A 21,662-nucleotide genomic window follows, 5' to 3' on the forward strand; every position below is an offset into this window, starting at 1 on the left:
AGAGAGGAAGGAAGTAGTAGAGAGAGAGGGAGAGAGAGAGGAATATCAGTGATAAGAGAGAATCATTAATCGGCTGCCTCCTGCACGCCCCCCACTGGGGATCGAGCCCGCAACCCGGGCATGTGCCCTGACCGGGAATGGAACCATGACCTCCTGGTTCATCGGTTGACGCTCAACCACTGAGCTACGTCGGCTGGGCATGGATTTCTGAATAATAGCGTCCATCGTCTCTCTGAGGTCGGAAATAAGATGATTTGAGAGTAAAAATCGTTGGGAGTCAGAGGTCGGAGAGGGGGCCTGCGGAGAGCGGTGAGAAGTTCAAACACGTAGCTGATGTGTGACATGGCCGGGGCTGAGGCTGAGTAAGGCTGCAATCTAAGATCGTGGGAGCCCTGAGTTCCGGGTGACGCCAGGCCTCGGTTCTGAAAATCAGGTAAAGATGTGACATGTTGAAATAGGTCCCCAAGACTTACAGCCTAGCTCTGCTGGGTCAGAAAGAACCGGTTGGTAACATGGAAGCGATTTATCGTCGTCAGTGCCAACTTCGCCTGAGCCAGACGGTGCCTGACGGATGGTTCTAGGCATAGCCACTGCTAGTCACAGGGTCTCCCACCCTGGGCGCCAAGCACCCGATTGACACGCTGCCGTTTCACCATCTCTCCTAGATTAATGCGCTCACGGGAACTCTTTTTACTTCTAAAGTCCTAGAAGAGAGAGCGGAGAGAGAGAGCGAGTCCCACGGGACCCCGGGGTCCGACCCGGCAGAGCAGGTGTACGACTGGAGCGCGGGCTTGGAGGACACGGACGACTCCCACCTGTACTTCTCTCCAGACCAGGGCAACGTGGTCTTCACCAGCGCCATCGACGGCTGGGGCTTTGGGTGAGTGCGTTCCCCTCGGATTCAACCTCGCTGTTGCTTTCAGACACCGCTGATACATACATTTTATTTATTTTCATTGATGGCAGAGAGGAAGGGGGCGGGAGAGAAAGAAACATCCATGGGGAGAGAGAATCACGGATTGGCTGCCTCCTGCACGCCCCACACTGGGGATGGAGCCTGCAACCCGGGCGTGTGCCCTGACCGGGAATCGAACCCTGACCTCCTGGTTCCTAGGTCGACGCTCAACCACTGAGCCACACCACGCTACACAGCTGATACTTTACATGGGACTTTATATTTTGAGAGAATTGTAGATGCACCACAGTTGTAAGAAAGAATACCGATTCTCTTTTTACTGCTTCCTGAAGTAGCAGCCACACTGGGCAACCAATTGATGTTTCTGTCTCATCTCACCCTCCCTCCCTGCCTCTCTCCCTCCCTCCCTCCTTCCCACCTTTTCTCTCTCTCTCAATAAAATCCATAAGAACGTATCCTCAGATGAGAATTAAACACACACTAAAGGGGGCCATAGCATGGATTCTGCTTCATGAGGAGGTGGAGAGACGGGGACAGGAACATGGGCTCTGGAGCCAGACTGCTCGGCTTGCATCCCAGTGTCACGTGTGACCCGTGTCGTGTGTCTGCTCCTTGGTCCCTTCTGTAAAGCGGGGAGACAGTTAGTGCCCGCCTCGTGGGAGAGGGGAAAGGTGGCAGTGAGGGATGCATTCGAAACTCTTTGAATAGAACGGTACCCGGCAGGGAAAACCCAAGTGTTAACGAAGGTCACTCTTATCGATGTTACTAATAACACAGACACTTGCTTTTTTTTTTTCTTTCCAGAATTGAGCACTTTGCCCAAATCTATAGTCAGAAAATTGGCATAAAGAAGGAAGTTCTTTTGAAAACATTGTGGGGAGATTATTACATAAATATGAAAGCCAAGAAGATCATGAAGGTGGATCAGGTAATGGGGCGCATGTCCCTTTTGTTGTTGTTGTTTTTTTGTTGTTGTTTGTTGTTTTTAATTCTCACTTTGAGGACATTGTTAGAGAGAGTGGAAGAGAGAGGGAGAGACAGAGAGAAATATTGGTGTGAGAGGAACACATCGATGGGTTGCCTCCTGCATGAGCCCTGACCAGGGCCCAGACCGGGGAGGAGTCTGCAACCGAGGTACGTGCCCTTGACCGGAATCGAACCCGAGAGCCTTTGGTCTGCAGGCTGACGCTCAGCCGTGGGCAAACTACGGCCCGCGGGCCGGATCCGGCTATTCTATCCGGTTCTCTTGCTCTCCCCTCCGCTCCTTTACTTTGAATTTATATTAGTTCACACAAACACTCCATCCATGCTTTTGTTCCGGCCCTCCGGTCCAGTTTAAGAACCCATGGTGGCTCTCGAGTCAAAAAGTTTGCCCACCCCTGCTCTAGCCACTGAGTCACACCAGCCAGGACTCTCTTTTGAATGTTGGTTCCTCCCTCCCCTTAGGGACCTGAACTGTGACACCTTTAATAGATGTGATTCGGCTTTGACTCACGGGGGCAGTTCCTGGAGGATGTGTCACTGTATATATTTGGTTTATGCGCGTGAGTCTTATATCCAAGTACTGCTTAAAGAGTGCTTCACATACAGGGAGCCAAGAATTGCTTTTTTTTTTTATTTCTTTTTTCTTTATTGATTAAGGTATTTCATATGTGTCCTTATCCTCCATTGCCCCCCCCCCCCCACACACACACACACACTCATGCCCTCACCCCCTGTTGTCTGTGTCCATTGGTTAGGCCTGTAGGCATGCATACAAGTCCTTTGGTTGATGTCTCCCTTACCCCCACCCTCCCCTGCCTTCCCTCTGAGGTTTGAGCATCTGATCAATGCTTCTCTGTCTCTGGATCTGTTTCTGTTCATCAGTTTATGTCATTCATTATATTCCATAAATGAGTGAGATCATGTGATAATTATCTTTCTCTGCCTGGCTTATTTCACTTAGCATAATGCTCTCCAGGTCCATCCAGGCTGTTGCAAATGGTAAGAATTCCTTCTTTTTACCGCAGCATAGTATTGCATTGTGTAGATGGACCACAGTTTTTAATCCACTCATCTGCTGATGGGCACTTAGGCTATTTCCAAATCTTAGCTATGGTGAATTGTGCTGCTATGAACATAGGGGTGCATATATCCTTTCTGATTGGTGTTTCTAGTTTCTTAGGATAGATTCCTAGGAGTGGGATCACTGGGTCCAATGGGAGTTCCATTTTTAGTTTTTTGAGGAAACTCCATATTGTTCTCCACAGTGGCTGCACCAGTCTGCCTTCCCACTAGCAGTGCATGAGGGTTCCTTTTTCTCCGCATCCTCGCCAGCACCTGTTTTTGTTGATGATAGCCATTCTGACAGGTGTGATATGGTACCTCATTGTAGTTTTGATTTGCATCTCTCGGATGATTACAGACTTTGAGCAGGTTTTCATATGTCTCTTGGCCTTCCTCTGTCTTCTTTTGAAAAGTATATATTTAGGTCCGTTGCCCATTTTTTGATTGGATTGTTTATCTTTCTTTTGTTAAGTTGTATGAGTTGCTTTTATTATTTTTGGAGGAGAAAAATCTCAGATCCTGGTCACTTGACATTTTTTAAAAAATATTTCTTATTGATTTCAGAGAGGAAGGGAAAGGGAGAGATAGAAACATCCATGATGAGAAACAATCACGGATTGGCTGCCTCCTGCACGCCCCGCACTAGGGATCAAGCACACAACTCAGGCATGTGCTCTGACCGGGAATCGAACCCGTGACCTTCTGGTTCATGGGCCGACGCTCAACCACTGAGCCGCACCGGCCGGGCTTGAAGACATATTTCGCATCATGCACGTGTGTGCCGTCTCCACCATAAACAGACATCTCTCTCTCACCCCTCTGTGTGTTGCCTCCGACATCCTCGCCTTAGCCGAGGCCTTCTCTTATCAATGCCAGTCCCCGTGCGTGCTGACGGGAGAGCGGGTGCTCCGGGGCCCTGCCTCTGTGGACGGAGGCGGTGCAGGGCTGCCGAGTCCCAGGCCGCGAGGTCCTTTTCCTGAAGCTTCTCTCCTCAGTGTCAAGTTCAGGGTTTCGTGAATTTACTCTCACTGAGGAACACATGCATTCTTTCTAGAAAGTACTCAGTGGGGCACAGGGAAGAAAGCAGCCCGAGGCCAGCACTCAGCCAATGCTGTGCTTTTCACTTCTTTTCTTTTGCTTGGTGAATCCTCCCCGAGGATGTTTTTCCATTGCTTTTAGAGAGAGTGGAAGAGAGAGGGAGAGACAGAAACATCGATGTGAGAGAGACACAGCAATGGGTTGCCTCCTGCACGCATCCGACCAGGGCCTAGGCCAGGGGGGAGCCTGCAACCGAGGTCTGTGCCCTTGACTGGAATCAAACCCGGGACCCTTTGGTCCGCAGGCCAACGCTCTATCCACTGAGCCACACCAGCCAGGGCTCTTGTATTCTTTCTGACTAGATCTCTCCATCCCTCAGCTGAGGTTATACAGTCTACATAATGCAGCTCCTTTTTCGCTTGATATTATGAAGCACAAAACCCCACCGTGTGGCCCTAACCGGTTTGGCTCAGTGGATAGAGCGTCGGCCTGCGGACTGAGGGGCCCCGGGTTCGATTCTGGTCAGGGACATGTGCTTTGGTTGCGGACACATCCCCAGTAGGGAGTGTGCAGCAGGCAGCTGATCCATGTTTCTCTCTCATCGATGTTTCTAACTCTCTGTCCCTCTCCCTTCCTCTCTGTAAAAATAAATAAAATATATTTTTTAAAAACCCACCATGTGAGCATCTCCCCTGGGCCATGAAAGGCCTTTAATCAGTAGCATATGAAGAGGGGCCCGTGCAGGGAGGGCGGGAGCACGTGGGAGCTGACTGGGTGTTTGAATCTCGGCTGCAGCACTCACCAGCTGTGCCCTGGGCCTCAGTGTTTCCACCTGTGAAATGGGGGCAGTAGTACGGGCCTCAGGGCGGGTCTGACGATGATGCAAAACCATCCAAGGAAAGCCTGGAAGACCGTCCCTGTCACCTCAGTGCCCTGTCGTCATCGTGTGTGACGAGTGCGTCATCGTTTATATAATCACTCTCCTGAGATCAGACATAGTGTCTGTTCCTGATTTCCAGATGGTTTTTGTAAGTAAAACTCCGGGGGGCATCTTTGCATACATCTTTTGTCTTCGTGGTGACATTTTTTTTAACCAAGCATTCAAAGGTAATGACTTAATCTATGTATATAAAGGCCTAAGCAACTGTCCGACCGGTAGCTATGACGCGCAATGACCACCAGGGGGCAGATGCGCAACGCAGGAGCTGCCGAAAGATAGCAACTTTGCAGAGTGCCCTTTCGCACTCCAGGACCCCTAGGGGATGTCGGACTGCCGGTTTTGGCCTGATCCCCACAGGCCTGGCCGAAGGACCCCACCTGCTGGAGGGACTCTGCTCACTCCACAGACGCTCTTTGTGTCCCGGCGCCGCCCCAGGTGGCGCCAGCCCGGGAGGCACCGTGGGATGTTGGCTGCAGGGCGTGTCTGGCCCATCTTGCCCAGTCCCGCTCCGCCGGCCACCTTCTAATTAATTTACTCTCAGTGTGCACGAATCCGTGCACCGGGGCTCTGGTTTCTTAACAACTTGTTGCTAGCTCTTCAGAAAGGAGGTCCCGGCGTGTAGTCCATCTAATTGTGTGTGTAAGTGTATCCGTCTCATGGGGCTGTTGCATTATTTTGCATAGTTTGATAAAAGAAATGGTAGGTTTTTTTTCTTAATTTCCTCTTCGTTGAAGTTGATTATTTTTCAGGTTAGGAATATCCTTTAGCCCGGCCGGCGTGACTCCGTGGTTGAACGTCAGCCTAGGAACCAGGAGGTCACGGTTCAATCCCAGGTCAGGGCACATGCCCGGGTTGCGGGCTCGATCCGCAGTAGGGGGCTTGCAGGAGGCAGCCGATCCATGATTCTCTTTCATCATGGATGTTTCTCTCTCTCTTTCTCTCCCTCTCCCTTCCTCTCTGAAATCAATACGAATATTAAAAAAATAATAATATTCTTTAGCATGAAGTTCATGGAGAGGCCTGCACTCACAGAGTCACGTGTTCACTCTCTGCTGGGTAGTCAGTGGTGTTTTGATGGCTACAGATGTGTCCCCCAAATGGCCTCATCATTCGTGAAGTTCATAGTTCCCATGGGAAGAGAACGGTGGGTTATTATAACTCCTTTCCTCCGCTTTGTGGTTGAGTAAATATTTTCCAGTAGAAATGAGGCGGATCGATAATAAGACCTGTCAAGAATGAGTATTAAGCCCTGGCTGGTGTGGCTCAGAGGATAGAATGTCACCCCGAGGACTGAAGGGTCTCGGGTTCAATTCCGGTCAAGGGCACATACCTTGGTTGCCGGCTCAATCCCTGGCCCTGGTCGAGGTGCCTGTGGGAGGCAACGAATTGATGTGACTCTCACATCGATGTTTCTCCCTGTCTTTCCCCCTCCCTTCCACTTTCTCATAAAAAAAAAAAAAAAGGAAAAATATCCTCAGGTGAGGATTAACAACAACAAAACTAAAGAATGAGTTTTTAAGATCCCTGTTAAATACTCAGAAACCTGAGCGTATGCAATCTCTTTTACAGGCGAAAGGAAAGAAGCCATTATTCGTACAGTTAATCCTGGAAAATATATGGAGTTTGTATGATGCTGTCTTGAAAAAGTAAGACTTGTAAAATTGTTTGCTTTGGGCAGATATAATGTGCCTCAGTTTCCAATTGGATGAGTCCTACTTGGGGAGGCTGAGAGAGACGGGGCAAGTGAGGAGAGCTCTTACAGATGAGTTGATGACGGCTGGGAGGCGATTTCATGGAGCACGTGTAACCCAAGTGAAGCGTAGCAGGAGGGACAGGAGAGAAATGTTTTACAGAGGCCGAGGGGAAGGGATGAAAGGATGGAGAGAAACATTGGACCTGTATTATTTTACTAGAGGCCTGGTGCACAAAATTTGTGCATTGGGCGGGGGGGAGTGGAGAGGGGGTGTCCCTCAACCCAGCCTGCACCCTCTCCAATGTGGGACCCTTGGGGGATGTCCAACTGCCAGTTTAGGCCACATCTGGCAGTCGGACATCCCTCTCACAATCCAGGACTGCTGGCTCCTAACCGCTCGGCTGCCTGCTTGCCTGATTGCCCCTAACTGCTTCTGCCTGCCAGCCTGATTGACACCTAACTGCCCCCCGGCCAACCTGGTGGCCCACAACTGCCCTCCCCTGCCGGCCTGATAGCCCTCAAGTGCCCTCCCCTTCTGCGACATGCCTCCTCCGCGCCGCGCAGAGCCGTGGGACCCCCAAGCCTCACCATGCGGAGTGGCCGCCGGGCCATGCCTCCGCTGTGCGCGCAGCCATCTTGTTGCGGCCACCTAGGTTTTTATTATACAGGATTGATTTGAGAGAGAGAGAAATGTCAATTTGTTGTTCCACTTTTTAACATGTTTTTATTGATTTTAGGAGGAAGGGAGAGGGAGACAGAGATAGAAACATCCATGATGAGAGAATGATGGATCAGTTGCCTCCTGCACGCCCCCCACTGGGGATGAAGCCCGAACCCTGGGCGTGTGCTCTTGATCGGAGTCGAACCTGGGACCCTTCAGTCTGCAGGCTGACGGTCTGTCCACTGAGCCAAACTGGCCAGGGCTGGACCTTTATTTTTAAAAACCCAGTTTAAAATAAAATAGTCATTGAGCTGCGTCCAGCACGGCCAGGGGTGAGCCTGAGGAGGGCGGTGAAGGATTAAAGGAGACAGACAAGAGAATACAGCTGGGGCCAGGTGGACCACTGTGCCTTGGTGAGGACACAGTGACCCAGCCTGCAAGCCGAAGCTTTATTTTATCGTCAGATCCCACCAGGCAAAACAAGGGGCGGGGTCAGCATGCTTACAACGTTCTTGCGAGTTTCCAATCCAGTTCGTGACTCAAGCCTTGTTTGGGCAGCACTGGCTGCCCCTCCCCCAGCCCATCAGCTCCCCGGGAACGAGGGAGGGCGAGGAGGTCCAGCTTCATTGTGTGAGGGGGGCTCTCCCTCCACGCTGGACCTGTACGTGGCTCTGCCACCGGTCGGTCCGAGGCTAACCCTATAGCCGCTCCCTACAAGTTATGGCAGCAGAAAGGTGCCTCGTAGCTAGCCATTGATGGGGACCTTGGGCACACACATGCTCGGGACAAGTGCACAGGAAAGCTTGCCTGAGCGGGTGTAGTGTCTCCATTATTCCGGGGATGGGTTCCCGCCTGTGAGCGTGCATTTGTGATCCGCTTCCCCCGCTGGCACCATTGGTTTGTTGTGTCGTAAATCAGCGAATGAGATACAAGGCGCCTTAATGAGCCGATTAATTAGGAATCGTTTATTGCGCGCGGCTCAGAGGGAGGTGTCTCTTTCCAAATCTCTGAGCCCGAAATAGAGGAAGTCTCCCATATTTATACTTTTCGAGCCTCCTTGTTTGCGGATATTACAAAGGGCTCTGTGTGAGTTATTGTTACAGACAGTTATAACCTTGAATACATAATGAGTTAGCACTTGGCATAAGAATACGGGAATTGTTATCAGTATCTATACCAGCCGTGGGAAAACTACGGCCCGCGGGCTGGATCTGGCCCGTTCGGCTGTTCTTTCCGGCCCGCGGAGCCAAAAGAGCGGAGGGTTCTCTTGCTCTCCCCTCCGCTCCTTTACTTTGAATTTATATTAGTTCACACAAACACTCCATCCATGCTTTCGTTCTGGCCCTCTGGTCCAGTTTAAGAACCCATTGTGGTCCTCGAGTCAAAAAGTTTGCCCACCCCTGATCTATACTAATAAAAGAGAAACATGCAAATTGACCATCACTCTGCTATGCCCACCAGCCAATCAGGAGGGAATATGCAAATCAGAAGGTCAAAGATGCCGGCCACCCAGCTGCTCCAGGTGTGGAATAGCTGGGCAGGGCAGGACGCCTGCTATGAGAGGGAGGGCGGGGGGCGAAGGGATCTACAGGAGCGGCACTCTGGCCGCAGCAAAGACAAGACTGCAGACTCCGGAGCAAAGACAAACACAAAGATGGCAGACTCCGGAGTCTGCAACGAAGACAAAGACGAAGACTGCAGACTCCGGCCAGAGCGAAGGCCTGGGTCCCGGGTGCCGGAGGAAAACCAGTGCTGGAAGCCAAGGGAAGGAAGGCCTATTGCACGAATCTCTTCATGCAACTGGCCTCTAGTTAGTCTATATTAGTCTGTTACATTGGATGGCTAGCTTGCAAGGTCAGACAGTTAAGTTTATCTTTTTCTATTATTTGAACTAAAAACAAAGTCATTTTACAGAATAACAGACTGTCTTAAAGTGACAGAGTTTATAATGGCAGAGTTTACAGGATAACGGACTATCTTAATAGCAGATAGTTTCAAACAGCAGTTTTTTATCCAAGATGGAGGTTACTCTGCTCCAGGTTTAAGGAGGCTGTGGTCTGGTGCGGCAGGACAGGTGTTAGAGAAAGGTCCCTTCAGAAGTGGGCGGGTGGAGACCGCATCCCGCACTGCGGCGGGAGCACCTGCAGTGTTCTTAGCTGCTGGTAGAAAGAGTCACGCGTGAGGAATAAATGTGGTCGGGTAATGTTGAGCTCCCTTTCCTCGCTGCTCCTTCACGCCTGTGTGTGACCTTCCACCCCCCGCTCTTGTGTTTGCTGCAGAGACAAAGAGAAGATTGACAAAATCGTCACCTCCTTGGGATTGAAGATCGGGGCCCGGGAGGCGCGGCACTCGGACCCGAAGGTCCAGATCAGCGCCATCTGCAGCCAGTGGCTGCCCATCTCCCAGGCTGTGCTTGGTATCCTTTAGTTCCGTGGTTTTTAACGGCATCATTGTTTTGACAAAATGGGGGGGAGTTATTGGCCACCAGGAAATCCTCTGGAAATAATGCACTCCAATCCAAGCTAAGCTTTCTGTGTTCTTTTCTTAGTGTTCTATGAAACTATTTAAAAATTATTCTACTAACACTAGTTAGTATTTATTCTAATCCAGTCTAAATGTACATTCTTCTAAGAGGATACTCCTTTTTATTTTTGTTTAGTAATCTGTAAAAATAGACACTTTTCCTTTTACTAAAGTTTACATAGCTATACTAATAAAAGCTTAGGTGGCCCTCGTGCGTGACATCGTCACGAGATGGCCACCACAAAGATGGCTGCCACAAGATGGCTGCGTGCACAGCGGAGGTGGGGCCTGGCGGTCGCTCCGTGCAGTGAGGCCTGGGGGTCCCACGGCTCCGCATGGCGCAGAGGAGTCGGGTCCAGCAAAGGAGGCGGGTGGCAGCAGGGGAGGGCAGTTGGGGGTGATTGGACCAGCAGGGGAAGGCATTTGGGGGTGATCAGGCTGGCAGGCAGAAGCAGTTAGGGGCCATCAGGCAGGGAGCCAGTGGTCCCAGATTTTGAGAGGGATGTCAGACTGCCGATTTAGGCCCACAGAGATCGGGTCTAAACCGGCAGTCGGATAACCCCTGAAGGGGTCCCAGATTGGAGAGGGCGCATGGCAGGCTGAGGGACACCCCCCCACCCCATGCATGAATTTCGTGCACCGGGCCTTTAGTAAGTAGATGATTTAGAAGTTTTAGGTCACTGTTTTACTTAGTACCATATTTTATTTAGTGTGTTGATATTTCTCATTATATTCTTAATTCCAAAAAGACTTCATTAAGTGGCATACATTAACTGAAGTAATTTTATAGATGAATTTAATCGCTCTCTCTTTTTTTTTTTTTTTTTTTTTGTGATTCTCGCCTGAGGATATTTTTCCATCGATTTTTAGGGAGAGAGGGAGAGACAGAAGCATCAATGTGAGAAAAACACATGGGTCGGTTGCCTCCTGCACGCACCCTGACCAGGGCCCAGGCCAGGGAGGAGCCTGCAACCGAGGTATGTGCCCTTGACCGGAATCAAACCCAGGACCCTTCCGTCTGCAGGCCGCCCACCATCCCAGCTGGCCAGGGCTCATACCTTGTTGCCGCGGGATTTAGTGCATGTTGTGGTCTCGTCCTTGGAGAGTGTTCTCCTCCGGTGTTTGAGTCCTTGACAGCAGACCTCAGCCATGGTGTGTCAGAAACTCCCCAGCCCCCTGGACATAACATCCGAGAGGGTGGAGAAGCTCATGTGCTCGGGGTCACAGACGTTCGACTCGCTTCCCCCGGAAACCCAGGCGCTGAAAGCAGGTGAGGTGCAGAGGAACATGGGTGCACCCTCATTCTTCAATAGAAATATGTATATATTTTATTTCAGAGAGGGAGAGAGAAGCATCGATGAGAGAGAATCCTGCGTCGGCCGCCTCCTGCACACCCCCCACGGGATCGAGCCCACAACCCGGGCTTGTGCCCTGACCGGGAATTTAACCGTGACCTCCTGGTTCATAGGTCAACACTCAAACACGGAGCCATGCCCGCTGGGCCTCAAAACTCTTCAAGGCTTCCCCAAGCAAGACTTCTGGACCGTGTTCAATTCTGACTTCTGGAATTTATTTTCTTTTTTAATATATTTTATTGATTTTTACAGAGAGGAAGGGAGAGGGATAGAGAGTTAGAAACATCGATGAGAGAGAAACATCGATCAGCTGCCTCCTGCACACCTCCCACTGGGGATGTGCCCGCAACCAAGGTACATGCCCTTGACCGGAATCGAACCCGGGACCTTTCCGTCCTCAGGCTGACGCTCTATCCACTGAGCCAAACCGGTTAGGGCAAGGAATTTATTTTCTTGTTTGAATTTTACTGGTGGGTTAACTTACAGGTGAAGTCTTTTGATGTGGGGCGATTTTTTTAAAAAACATCACTAACCAAATCTGTACCTCCAGTGTAGGCTAAGAAAAACGGCTATATATGCTGTGAATTGAATACAGTTTGTAGATGTAGGCCCTGGCCAGGGGTCTCCTCTTTGGAGCATCATCCCATACAACCAAAGATTGCAGGCTTATTCCCAGTCACTAGGTTGTAGGTTCAAGCCCTGGTTGGGGTGCGTACAGGAGGCAACTGGTTGATCTTTCTCTCTCTCTCTCTCTCTCTCTCTCTCTCTCTCTCTCTCTCTCTATCTATCTCTCTGTTTCTCTCTTCCTCTTTCCTTATCCTCCTCTCCCCCTCCCCCTTTCCCCCTTCCACCTGCCTTCTTCTAAATATATCCTCAGATGAAGATTAAAAAAAAATAAAATGAAAAAAAGAATTTGTAGATTTAGGGAAAATTGACATCTTTATATTAATGGACCTTAATTTATATCTAAGCCCTGGCTGGTGCAGCTCGGTGGCTAGAGCATCGGCCTGTGGACTGAAGGGTCCTGGGTTCGATTCCGGCCAAGGGCACATGCCTGGGTTGTGGGCTTGATCCCTAGTATGGGGCGTGCAGGAGGCAGCTGATCGATGATTGTCTCTCATCATTGATGTTTCTATCTCTCTCCCTTCCTCTCTGAAATCAATAAAAATATATGTCTAAGATTTTTTTCATTGCTGTCATTATAATACATATTCGTCTGTGTTCTAACTTGTTATCGTGGGGATTGGAAAAGCTGTTGGTTTTTATGTGTTCTATCCACAAGCTCCCTGCTGGCTGCTGGCCTCTGGTCGCATCCCTCGATCCTGTTCCTCCTCCCCTGGGTCCCGGGAAATATTTATTAGGGCTTGTGGCGGGTGGTTAGCCCATTCACTGGCTTCAGTTCCGTAGAGGAGTCCCCAGCCCTCCTCCTGCCCTGTTAATGTTGCTTTTCTTTCCTTACTTTTGCCAATTCTGCTTGTTCTTTTTCCACTTTTCCGGCAGTTTTATAGTTTTCTAAATGGAGTTTTTATCGTAGTTGTAAAAGGTTACAGGCTGCGTACATATTTAGGTGATGCCATAGTTAAAACATCTTAATTGTTCCCCAGAAAAACCTGGATTTCTAATAAGGGGAAAAAGTAGTGACATGCTTGCTTTCTGCTTGTTTAGCTTTTATGAAATGTGGGAGTGAAGAGACCGCTCCGGTTATTATCTTTGTGTCCAAAATGTTTGCTGTCGATGCCAAGGCTTTGCCTCAGAACAGGCCCAGGTAAGGACGGGGTCGGGGCGGGCTAGGGAGACAGCGTGCGCACGGTGGGTGGGAGGATGGCTTCCCGAGAGAGGTCCCTGCTGATGTGGGAGGCTCCGTGGGCACGTGGGCGCTCAGGGTGCCTGGGCCCGCATCCTCCGAGGAAGCCTGATGGGCCTGCTCTCCGTTGCCACCGCTGGGGCGGGAACTTGGGGCTCCTTCTGCCCAGAAGGGGCCCGGGGCCCATTGTTGACCTGTCCCGTCACATTCATGCTGCTGTTCCCCTGCTCGAGCCGCCTGGGAGACGCGTGGTGCGGCCAGATGGTAACGTGTGACGTCCCACAGGCCTCTCACTCAGGAAGAAATTGCACAGAGGCGTGAGCAGGCAAGACAGAGGCACGCGGAGAGGCTCGCCGCAGCACAGGGCCCGGAGCCCGTGGGGCCCACTGCCGACGGGAGCACCCCCGAAACGAGTCCGGAGGGAGAGGAGCCAAAAGGTACAGCTTTCCCAATGGGCTTTGGTGCAAATTTTTATTTTTAATGTCCAATGTCTGTACATGTTTCTCCAATATATTTTTACTGGAGGCCCAATGCACAAAATTAGTGCATGAGTGGAGTCCCTAGGCCTGGCTGGCAATCAGGGCCGATCAGTGGGGTGAGTGGGGGGCCCCACTGGCACCTGCCTTGGCTGGCCTGGGTCCTGCGGGCTGGGGGCAGCTCCTGCATTGAGCGTCTGCCCCCTGGTGGTCAGTATGCGTCATAGCGACTGGTCGTTCCATAGGTCGTTTCGCCGTTTGGTCGATTTGCATATTGGGCTTTTATTACATAGGATTGATTTCAGAGAGGCAAAAAGGGAGGAGAGAGAGAAACATCAATGATGAGAGAGAATCATTGATCAGCTGCCTCCTGCATGCCCCACACTGGGGATCAAGCTCACAACCCAGGCGTGTGCCCTGACCGGGAATCGAACTGTGACCTCCTGGCTCATAGGTCAGCACTCAACCACTGAGCCACACCGGCCGGGCACCAGTATTCTTTTATTGCCGTTTCTGTCCTGAAACTGGGCCAGATACCCGTCATATTCCCTGTCCCTCTGTCCCCCGCACTGGGGAGGGCATGCTTGGCGCTCATGACCCCTTTGTTCCCGGCAGGGGGTGAGCCGCAGGTGGAGAGTGTGACCCCGAGACCCGTGCTGCAGGAAGACAGCAGCCGAGAGACCAATCAGGAGACGTTTGTGGCGTTTGCTCGCGTGTTCAGCGGCGTGGCCCGCAGAGGACAGAAGATCTTCGTCTTGGGGCCCAAGTACAGTCCTGTGGAATTTCTGCAGCGGGTAAGTGCCTGAAGCAGAACCTGAGTCTCGGTTCAAGGTTTTGATGTCTTTTAAGTTGGCGAGATCGGCGATTACCTCATTGGTAGGTTTCTCGTGTCCAGAAAGGCCCATGGAGGTGAATTCTGTGTCTCCTCTCGCGTGGCCTGGGTGACATCGGTAGGCCTGTCTCCCTCAGTAGCATTTAGGGGATGGAACTAGCACCTGAACCCAGTGTTCTGGCCTTAATGGTTGTAAGGCCTTTCCCTCCGAGGCCAGAAGAAGGAACTGGGGAGGACAGAGGGCGTGCTCGCGCAGGGGCGAATCTTCAGGAAACGGAGATGCAGAGTCTGGGTGGCACGGGCAGAGGCGCGTGGGAATGCGGGGGGGTGGGGGGGAGCCGCAGGCGCCTGGTGGGCAGGTCCCAGGCCTCGCTCAGGAGGGTCTGTGAGCGGGCGAGCAGTGGCATCCCGATGTGCCTGAGCCCAAGGCAAAGGACACCACAGGCTGGAGCCGTGGCGGGACAGTCTCGGATGCAGGAGGCTGAGGGGGCCTGAGCCCAGGGAGCCAGTCAGGTCAGCAGGGAGCAGGGAGCAGGGAGGCGGGACCTGCTCCTCAGCGTCCATGCGAAGCCCCGCTGAGGCTCTGATCAGGGTGGCGTCGCTTTAAATCAGTGCCTAGTCACGTTATTTTATTTAACTACTTTATTCATTTTTAAATATATCTATTGGTTTCAGAGAGGAAGGGAGAGGAGGAGAGAGAGAAACATCAGTGATGAGAGAGAATCATGGATCGGCTGCCTCCTGCACACCCCCTACTAGGGATCGAGCCCGAATCCCAGGCATTTGCCCTTGACTAGAATCGAACCCAGAACCCTTCAGTCCGAAGGCCAACGCTCTATCCACTGAGCCACATCAGCCAGGGCCGGGCTTTGACTTTTTAAATACATGAGGCACCATTTCAAATTTGCATGCTTCACACTTACATGAAATGTGACTGCAGCGCATCTCATTTGTGAATGAAAGTAACTTTATCGACAGGAACCGATGTTTCCATTTAATGCTCCTTAACTTGCCGTCCACCGTTCTCCCTTTCCCAGGTGCCATCGGGCTTCTCTGCTCCACTGGACGAGCTGCCCGCGGTCCCCCACATGGCGTGCTGCACGCTGGAGCACCTGTACCTCCTGATGGGGCGGGAGCTGCAGGACCTCGAGGAGGTGCCGCCGGGAAATGTGCTGGGTAGGTGGTGCTGGGCGTCCGCGTCCCCTGAGAGGCCGCCTGACACCCACAAACTCGGCGGAGTCTTGGAAGGAAAGATTGGGTCTTTTTTCTGTTGTGCTCAGACGTCACGTAGTTCATTTGAGTGATTAGCATGTAGGTCAATAACTTGGTGTGACTTATGGTCGTTCTTTTTGTTGTTGTTAATCCTCACTCTTTCCATTGATTTTTAGAGAGTGGAAGAGAGAGGCAGAGAGAAACATCGATGTGAGAGACACATCGATGGGTTGCCTCCTGCACGCGCCCTTGACCGGAATTGAACCCGGGACCCTTGAGTCCGCAGGCCGACGCTCTTTCCACAGACCCACACCGGCCAGGACTGTGGTAGTTCTTTAACAAAAATTAATAAATTAGTGCTGCTCAAGTCGCCCGTGAACGCTCCGAGCTGGGGTTCTTTGTCTGCGAGCAAGAATTCCTGCTCACGGCCCTTCTCGGTCTCAGTTACGGGAAAGTGTTCAGGCTGTGTGTCTGGGAGGCGAACCTTGCTTCAGTCATTAGGAGCGTTCCTAGTGTTCGTCAGCATGGCCGGTACGTTTTTAATTTGGTTCCTCGGTTTGGTGGGTTACCCGTGTGAGTGGCTCTGTCAGCACATCTGGAGCTCGTTACCAGCCTCATGGTCAGAAGCGCCTTTTCAGGCCCACGTCACTGGGTCGTTGTAAAAACCGGAGCAGTAGCAGCCGTCTCGTCCGCCATCTATAATAATAAAAGCATAATATGCTAATTAGACTGGACAGCTGAACGACCTTCCGGACAAAGCTGCTGTGCTGGGCCCGAGGCAGTTAGGCGGCGAGGGGCAATCAGGCAGGCAGGTGAGTGGTTAGGGGGTGGTCAGGCAGGCAGGCAGGCAAGGGTTAGGGGCAATCAGGCAGGCAGGTGAGTGGTTAGGGGGTGGTCAGGCAGGCAGGCAGGCAAGGGGTTAGGGGCGGTCAGGCAGGTAGGTGAGTGGTTAGGGGGTGGTCAGGCAGGCAGAGGTGGTTAGGGGGCGATCAGGCAGGCAGAGGTGGTTAGGGGGCGATCAGGCAGGCAGAGGTGGTTAGGGGTGGTCAGGCAGGCAGGCAGAGGGGTTAGGGGCAATCAGGCAGGCAGAGGTGGTTAGGGGCGGTCAGGCAGGCAGGCAGAGGGGTTAGGGGTGATCAGGCAGGCAGGCGAGTGGTTAGAGGCAATGAGGCAGGCAGGCAGAGTGGTTGGGGCAATCAGGCAAGCAGGCAGGCGAGCAGTTAGGAGCCAGCAGTCCCGGATTGTGAGAGGGTACAGGCTGGGCTGAGGGACACCACCCACCTCCCCCATCCCCCTTCACAGATTTCGTGCACTGGGCCTCTAGTATGTTTAATAAGAGCATCTCTTCAAAGCTGGGAGTGAGTGTAAGGAAGGGGTGGGGGGAAGGCCAGGATTCTGGCTCGTTAGTGCACGGAAGGCACACAGCCCGAGAGAGAGGCAGCTGCCAGCGGGGTAATGGACGTGGGATTCCAGCCAGCAGGGCGCTCGGCTGCGGTGGTTGAGACCAGGATTGTCAGCACAGCTTCCTGTGTGTGTGGTTTCTTTGTTGGTCCTCACCCGAGGATATTTTCCCGTTGATTTTTAGGGAGAGTAGAGGAGAGAGGGAGAGATGGAGAGAAACATCGATGTGGGAGAGACACATCAGGGCCCGGGCCAGGGAGGAGCCTGCAACCGAGGTACTACGTGCCCTTGACCGGAATCGAACCCGGGGCCCTTCAGTCTGCAGGCCGATGCTCTATCCACTGAGCCAAACTGGCAAGGGCTGTGTGTGTGTGTGTGTGTGTGTGTGTGTGTGTGTGTGTGTGTTAAGACAGGTTTGCCTTTTGGGTGGGGCGGTGAGATGAAAGCTTAAGGTGGATGGCTGATTTGGCTGAAATGGTCTTCGTGTTCCCTTTATCTGCTGCTGCCTAAGGACCCCCGGAGCCCAGTGGCTTCACCAACACAGCCTTTATTTCCTCACCGTCTGCAGTGCACGCGGTTTGGTTGGACAACTCCTCCTCTGTTCCACGTGGCGTCACGTGAGGTGCTCAGAGCCTGGGCACTCCAGTTCCTCGAAGGCTCTTCACCCCCATGTCTGGGGGTGACACTGGTTGTCTGCGGGGCCATCGGATGGGAGTGGGACTGGGACTGGGGCTGGGCCCTGTGGCTGTGACTTGTTTTTAATGGATATATGTGTATACTAGAGGTCTGGTGCATGAATTCGTGCACCTTTAAAGGAAGTGTGGGCCGTGAGGCTGCAGTGGGCACAGGGGTGGGTCTTGGCCCATCCTCCGTGCCCCTGCCCGGCCCCTCCTGCTGCGGCCCCCTCTCTGCTGGCAGCCCTGCTCCCGCTACCACTGCTCCCACGCGCTGACGGCACCAGCCCCGCTCACACACGCTGATGGCACAGAGCGATGGGGGCTGGCACCAGCAGCCAGTGCAAGCGGGGCCCGTGCCGTCACTGGGTGCGTGCAGCAGCTGCAGCCCCGATCACCCCTCAGGAGCAGGGGGAGGTGGAGAAGCCCTCAGAGGCAATCAGGGCTGGCAGCCGCCGCTCACACCTCCTGACGGCGCCAAGTGATCGGGAACGCACTGGGTGCCGGCAGCAGGTGTGAGCGCTGGGTGGGACTGAGGCGTGCGGGAGCAAAGAATTTTCAGTCACCACCAGAGGCTCGCCCCGGGACAGCGAGCGGCGCCCCGCCTCGGTCTGGCGCCCCCGCTCACCTGCTCCAGCGTCCCGCTGGGCCAGTGCCCGCCACGTTCCATGCACACCCCCTGGTGTCAGCACACATCATAGTGACGAGTTGGTTGGTTGGTTGTTGTGGTTGTTCGCCATTCAGTCTATTTGCATATTAGCCTGTTATTATATAGGATTATTATATAGGATATATTTTACTGATGTCAGAGGAAGAGAGCAGGAGAGAGAGGGGGAGACATCCATGATGAGAGAGAATCTTTGATCGGCTGCCTCCTGCACACCCCACACTGGAGATCGAGCCCAAAACCCAGGCATGTGCCCTGAACGGGAATCGAACCCTGACCTCTTGGTTCATAGGTCAACGCTCAGCCACGGAGCCCTGCCAGCCGGGCACATGTGACTTTTCCAGGGGGCTGCCTGGCCTCCTCACGGCGTGCTGGCTGGTTCTGCGAGTGAGCGTCCCAGTAAGAGGGGGAGGGGGAAACTTTCTCAGCTCTCATGAAGGCGCCTCCTGGGCCCTGGGCCCCACTCCGGCCCCACCCTGGCCCCACCCCGGCCCTGGCCCTTCATTAGACAGAAGTGAGTCGCTCCAGCTGGCCCGGATCCAAGGGCGGGAACCAGCTCCACCTCTTGATGTGATGCAAGTCAGAGAATTTGTGGACACGCTTTGAAAGGACCACACACCTAATCCCAGGTAATCTCTCGTTTCCTTTTATACGTTAGCGGGCCCCTGATAGGGCACAGGTTCCAAGTTAAAGCAAGGAGCGTGTTTGTAGCCACCGGGGCCAGCCCGTAAACGTTGTTTTATTTTTTTTTTAGTCTTACTCGCTCAGGGAGAAAGTTGTCATTCCTTTTTAATAGGAAAACTTCAGATGACTGATGCCCATATGCTTCCCATCACAATGAGACAGAGTCAGGGCTATCAGATGCAGATGACAGTGCTCGCTGGAGGTGGAAATGGACGCACCACATGGCATTCTGAAGCGCTCGGTGTGCGTGTCGGCGTCTCGAGGAAAAGTCTCTTGTTGGCGCTTGAAAAGTGCAGATTTCACTTTTGAACGAGGCTATTACTCACTGGGAGAACTGATCCTGACCGTAAGTGTGGGATAGATTTTTTAAAAAATATATTTTATTGGTTTTTAACAGAGAGGAAGGGAGAGGCATAGAGAGTTAGAAACACCGATGAGAGAGAAACATCCATCAGCTGGCTCCTGCACGCCCCCCACTGGGGATGTACCCACAACCGAGGTACATGCTCCCGACGGGAATCGAACCCGGGACCCTTCAGTCCGCAGGCTGACGCTCTATCCACTGAGCCAAACCGGTTAGGGCATGGGATAGATTTTTGCGGCCTACAAATAGTTCACTGAAAGTTTAAAATTCTTTAATTCCAACCCGATGTTTGGAAACGTTGGTATAGACGGGCCTGGACAGACCTCACATGCTTAGCACACAACGGCCTCTTGTTCACTTCCCTCCCGAGAATATCCGTAAAAGTCAATGTTGGCTGCAGGCTCCGGTTCAAATGGCGAGGGGAAATTGAATTAGGATTCCAAGTCGTTAGCCTTTTCTTACTCACTTTCAGATCTCTTCCATATGGTGGAGTCTTTAAAATTTCAGGGGCACACTTTAAGAGGAAATCTGATACTCCTCCTTTTACAGCACGGGGAAGCAGTGAGTGCTACCCCGCCGTTTTCTGAGCGGGTTTCAGTTCTGCCAGGGGAGGTGCTGGGCTGACGGGAAGTCGGTGTGGTGTGAATGAGTGTGTGCGTGTCTCCTTGTCAGGTGGGTAGCAGGATTCAGAGCCTTTGAAGGGTTTTGCTGGCAGATTTTAAAAAAGAAAATATACTAGAGGCCCAGTGCACGGATTCATGCACCCGTGGGTTCCCTCAGCCTGGCCTGTGTCCTCTCGCAATCCAGGACCCCACTGGTGCACAATCAGGGACTGGGGAGGTACTGCAGGAGGGCTCCAGGGCGTGTCCAGCCCCATCTCCCCCCAGTCCTGATTGGGGCTGAGAAGGGGCCTTGGGAGGTTGGCCGGCCGGGGAGGGACCGTGGGAGGGCTCCAGGGCGTGTCTGGCCCGTCTAGCCCAGTCCTGATTGGCCAGACCCCAGCAGCGAGTTAACCTATCGGTCAGAGTGTCTGCCCTCCCAGTGGTCAGTGCGCATCATAGCGAATGGTCGAATGGTCACTTAGGCTTTTATATATATTGATTTTTATTGATCTCAGAGTGGAAGGGAGGGGGAGAGAGAGAGACAACCATGATGAGAGAGAATCATGGATCGTCTGCCTCCTGCACGCCCCCCACTGGGGATGGAGCCCGCAACCCGGGCATGTGCCCTGACCAGGAATCGAACCCTGACCTCCAGGTTCATAGGTCGATGCTCAGCCACAGAGCCACGCCGGCCGGGCCAGGAACTCTTCTTTTAACTTCTGGGGAGACCAGCCGCTCTCGGTGGCCTGTGTGAATCCCAGCGTGCCTGGGGCACCGCTAATCTGGCTCCGTTTCCCAAAGCTTTGGGCATCGGGTGAGCCTTTTCCTCTGTTGACCCAGCCTTACCCTCATTGTCACCTCTCTTCGGCCGTTTCACTTGATCCTGGAAGGTGGAGGGCCCAGGAGAGGGAGGCGGGACATCGATCCGTGGGACACCCCTTCCTTTGTCAGGGCCGGAGGCTCCCGGAGAAAGAGACGGGGGGCGAGGTGGTGCACTGTTGGCTGGAGAGGGCAGACCTTTGTTTGCTTCATTCTGTGCCCAGCCGTTCTCCGCTTGTCTTCAGCGCTCACTCTGTGCTGGGCTGCACCACCACAGGGTTAGGGGTTAGATTCCCACTCGGGCTGCTTGAATCTTCCAGGTTCTTCCGAGGCCCTTCATTCACAGTGTGGGTCCCAGGCCAGCCAGGGGCCGCCTCTTGTCTGAGCAGCGGCCTGGGCTTGCCAGGCGAGACCTCGGGCACATTGGCACCGTCCTGGGAACTCCAGTGCGCCGGGTCACGTGATCTCTGTGGCCCCGCCTCTTCCTTTGGCTGGTTCTCCAGGAACCTCCCCCCTGCCCGTGACCTGGCTTTCCCATCGCCTCGATTGCTTTCCCGTTCTCCATATCCCCCGCCCACCCTCCGTCTGTGGATTGCTTGAGGTGACACTCAGAAAGCCTTCCACAGCCCCGGCCCGGGTGGCTCAGTGGATAGAGCGCCGGCCTGCAGACCGAAGGGTCCCGGGTTCGAGTCCGCTCAAGGGCACGGACCTCGGTGGCAGGCTCCTCCCCAACCCGGGCCCTGGTCGGGGCACATGGGGGAGGCAACCCATCAATGTGTGTCTCTCCCTCTCCCTTCCATTCTCTCTAAAAATCATGGAAATATATCTTCGGGTGAGGATGAAAGAAAGCAAGCCTTGGAGGGTTAGGAACTCCACCCCCTGGAGATCTCTCTGTCCCCGTTCTGATTGGCTTCCCGAGCACCATACGCATGGCTGTGCCTCCGGAGGGCCAGCC

General features: G+C 53.1%; 1 protein-coding gene across 3 annotated transcripts in view; it reads left to right on the forward strand.

The window, feature by feature from the left end:
• The window catches only part of EFL1 (elongation factor like GTPase 1), a 91,260-nt gene that overhangs the window by 18,156 nt on the left and 51,442 nt on the right, over positions 1–21,662 (forward strand). For all 3 annotated transcript variants that reach the window (XM_080651675.1, XM_080651676.1, XM_080651677.1), the window contains exons 7-15: positions 666–880; positions 1,721–1,844; positions 6,510–6,586; positions 9,574–9,710; positions 10,965–11,087; positions 12,838–12,937; positions 13,262–13,413; positions 14,068–14,246; positions 15,322–15,460. In XM_080651675.1, coding sequence (XP_080507801.1) covers positions 666–880; positions 1,721–1,844; positions 6,510–6,586; positions 9,574–9,710; positions 10,965–11,087; positions 12,838–12,937; positions 13,262–13,413; positions 14,068–14,246; positions 15,322–15,460 — 1,246 coding nt within the window. The remainder of the gene's footprint in view (positions 1–665; positions 881–1,720; positions 1,845–6,509; positions 6,587–9,573; positions 9,711–10,964; positions 11,088–12,837; positions 12,938–13,261; positions 13,414–14,067; positions 14,247–15,321; positions 15,461–21,662) is intronic.

The sequence above is a fragment of the Plecotus auritus genome, assembly GCF_963455305.1.
Source record: "Plecotus auritus genome assembly, chromosome: 15".
NCBI lineage: Eukaryota > Metazoa > Chordata > Mammalia > Chiroptera > Vespertilionidae > Plecotus > Plecotus auritus.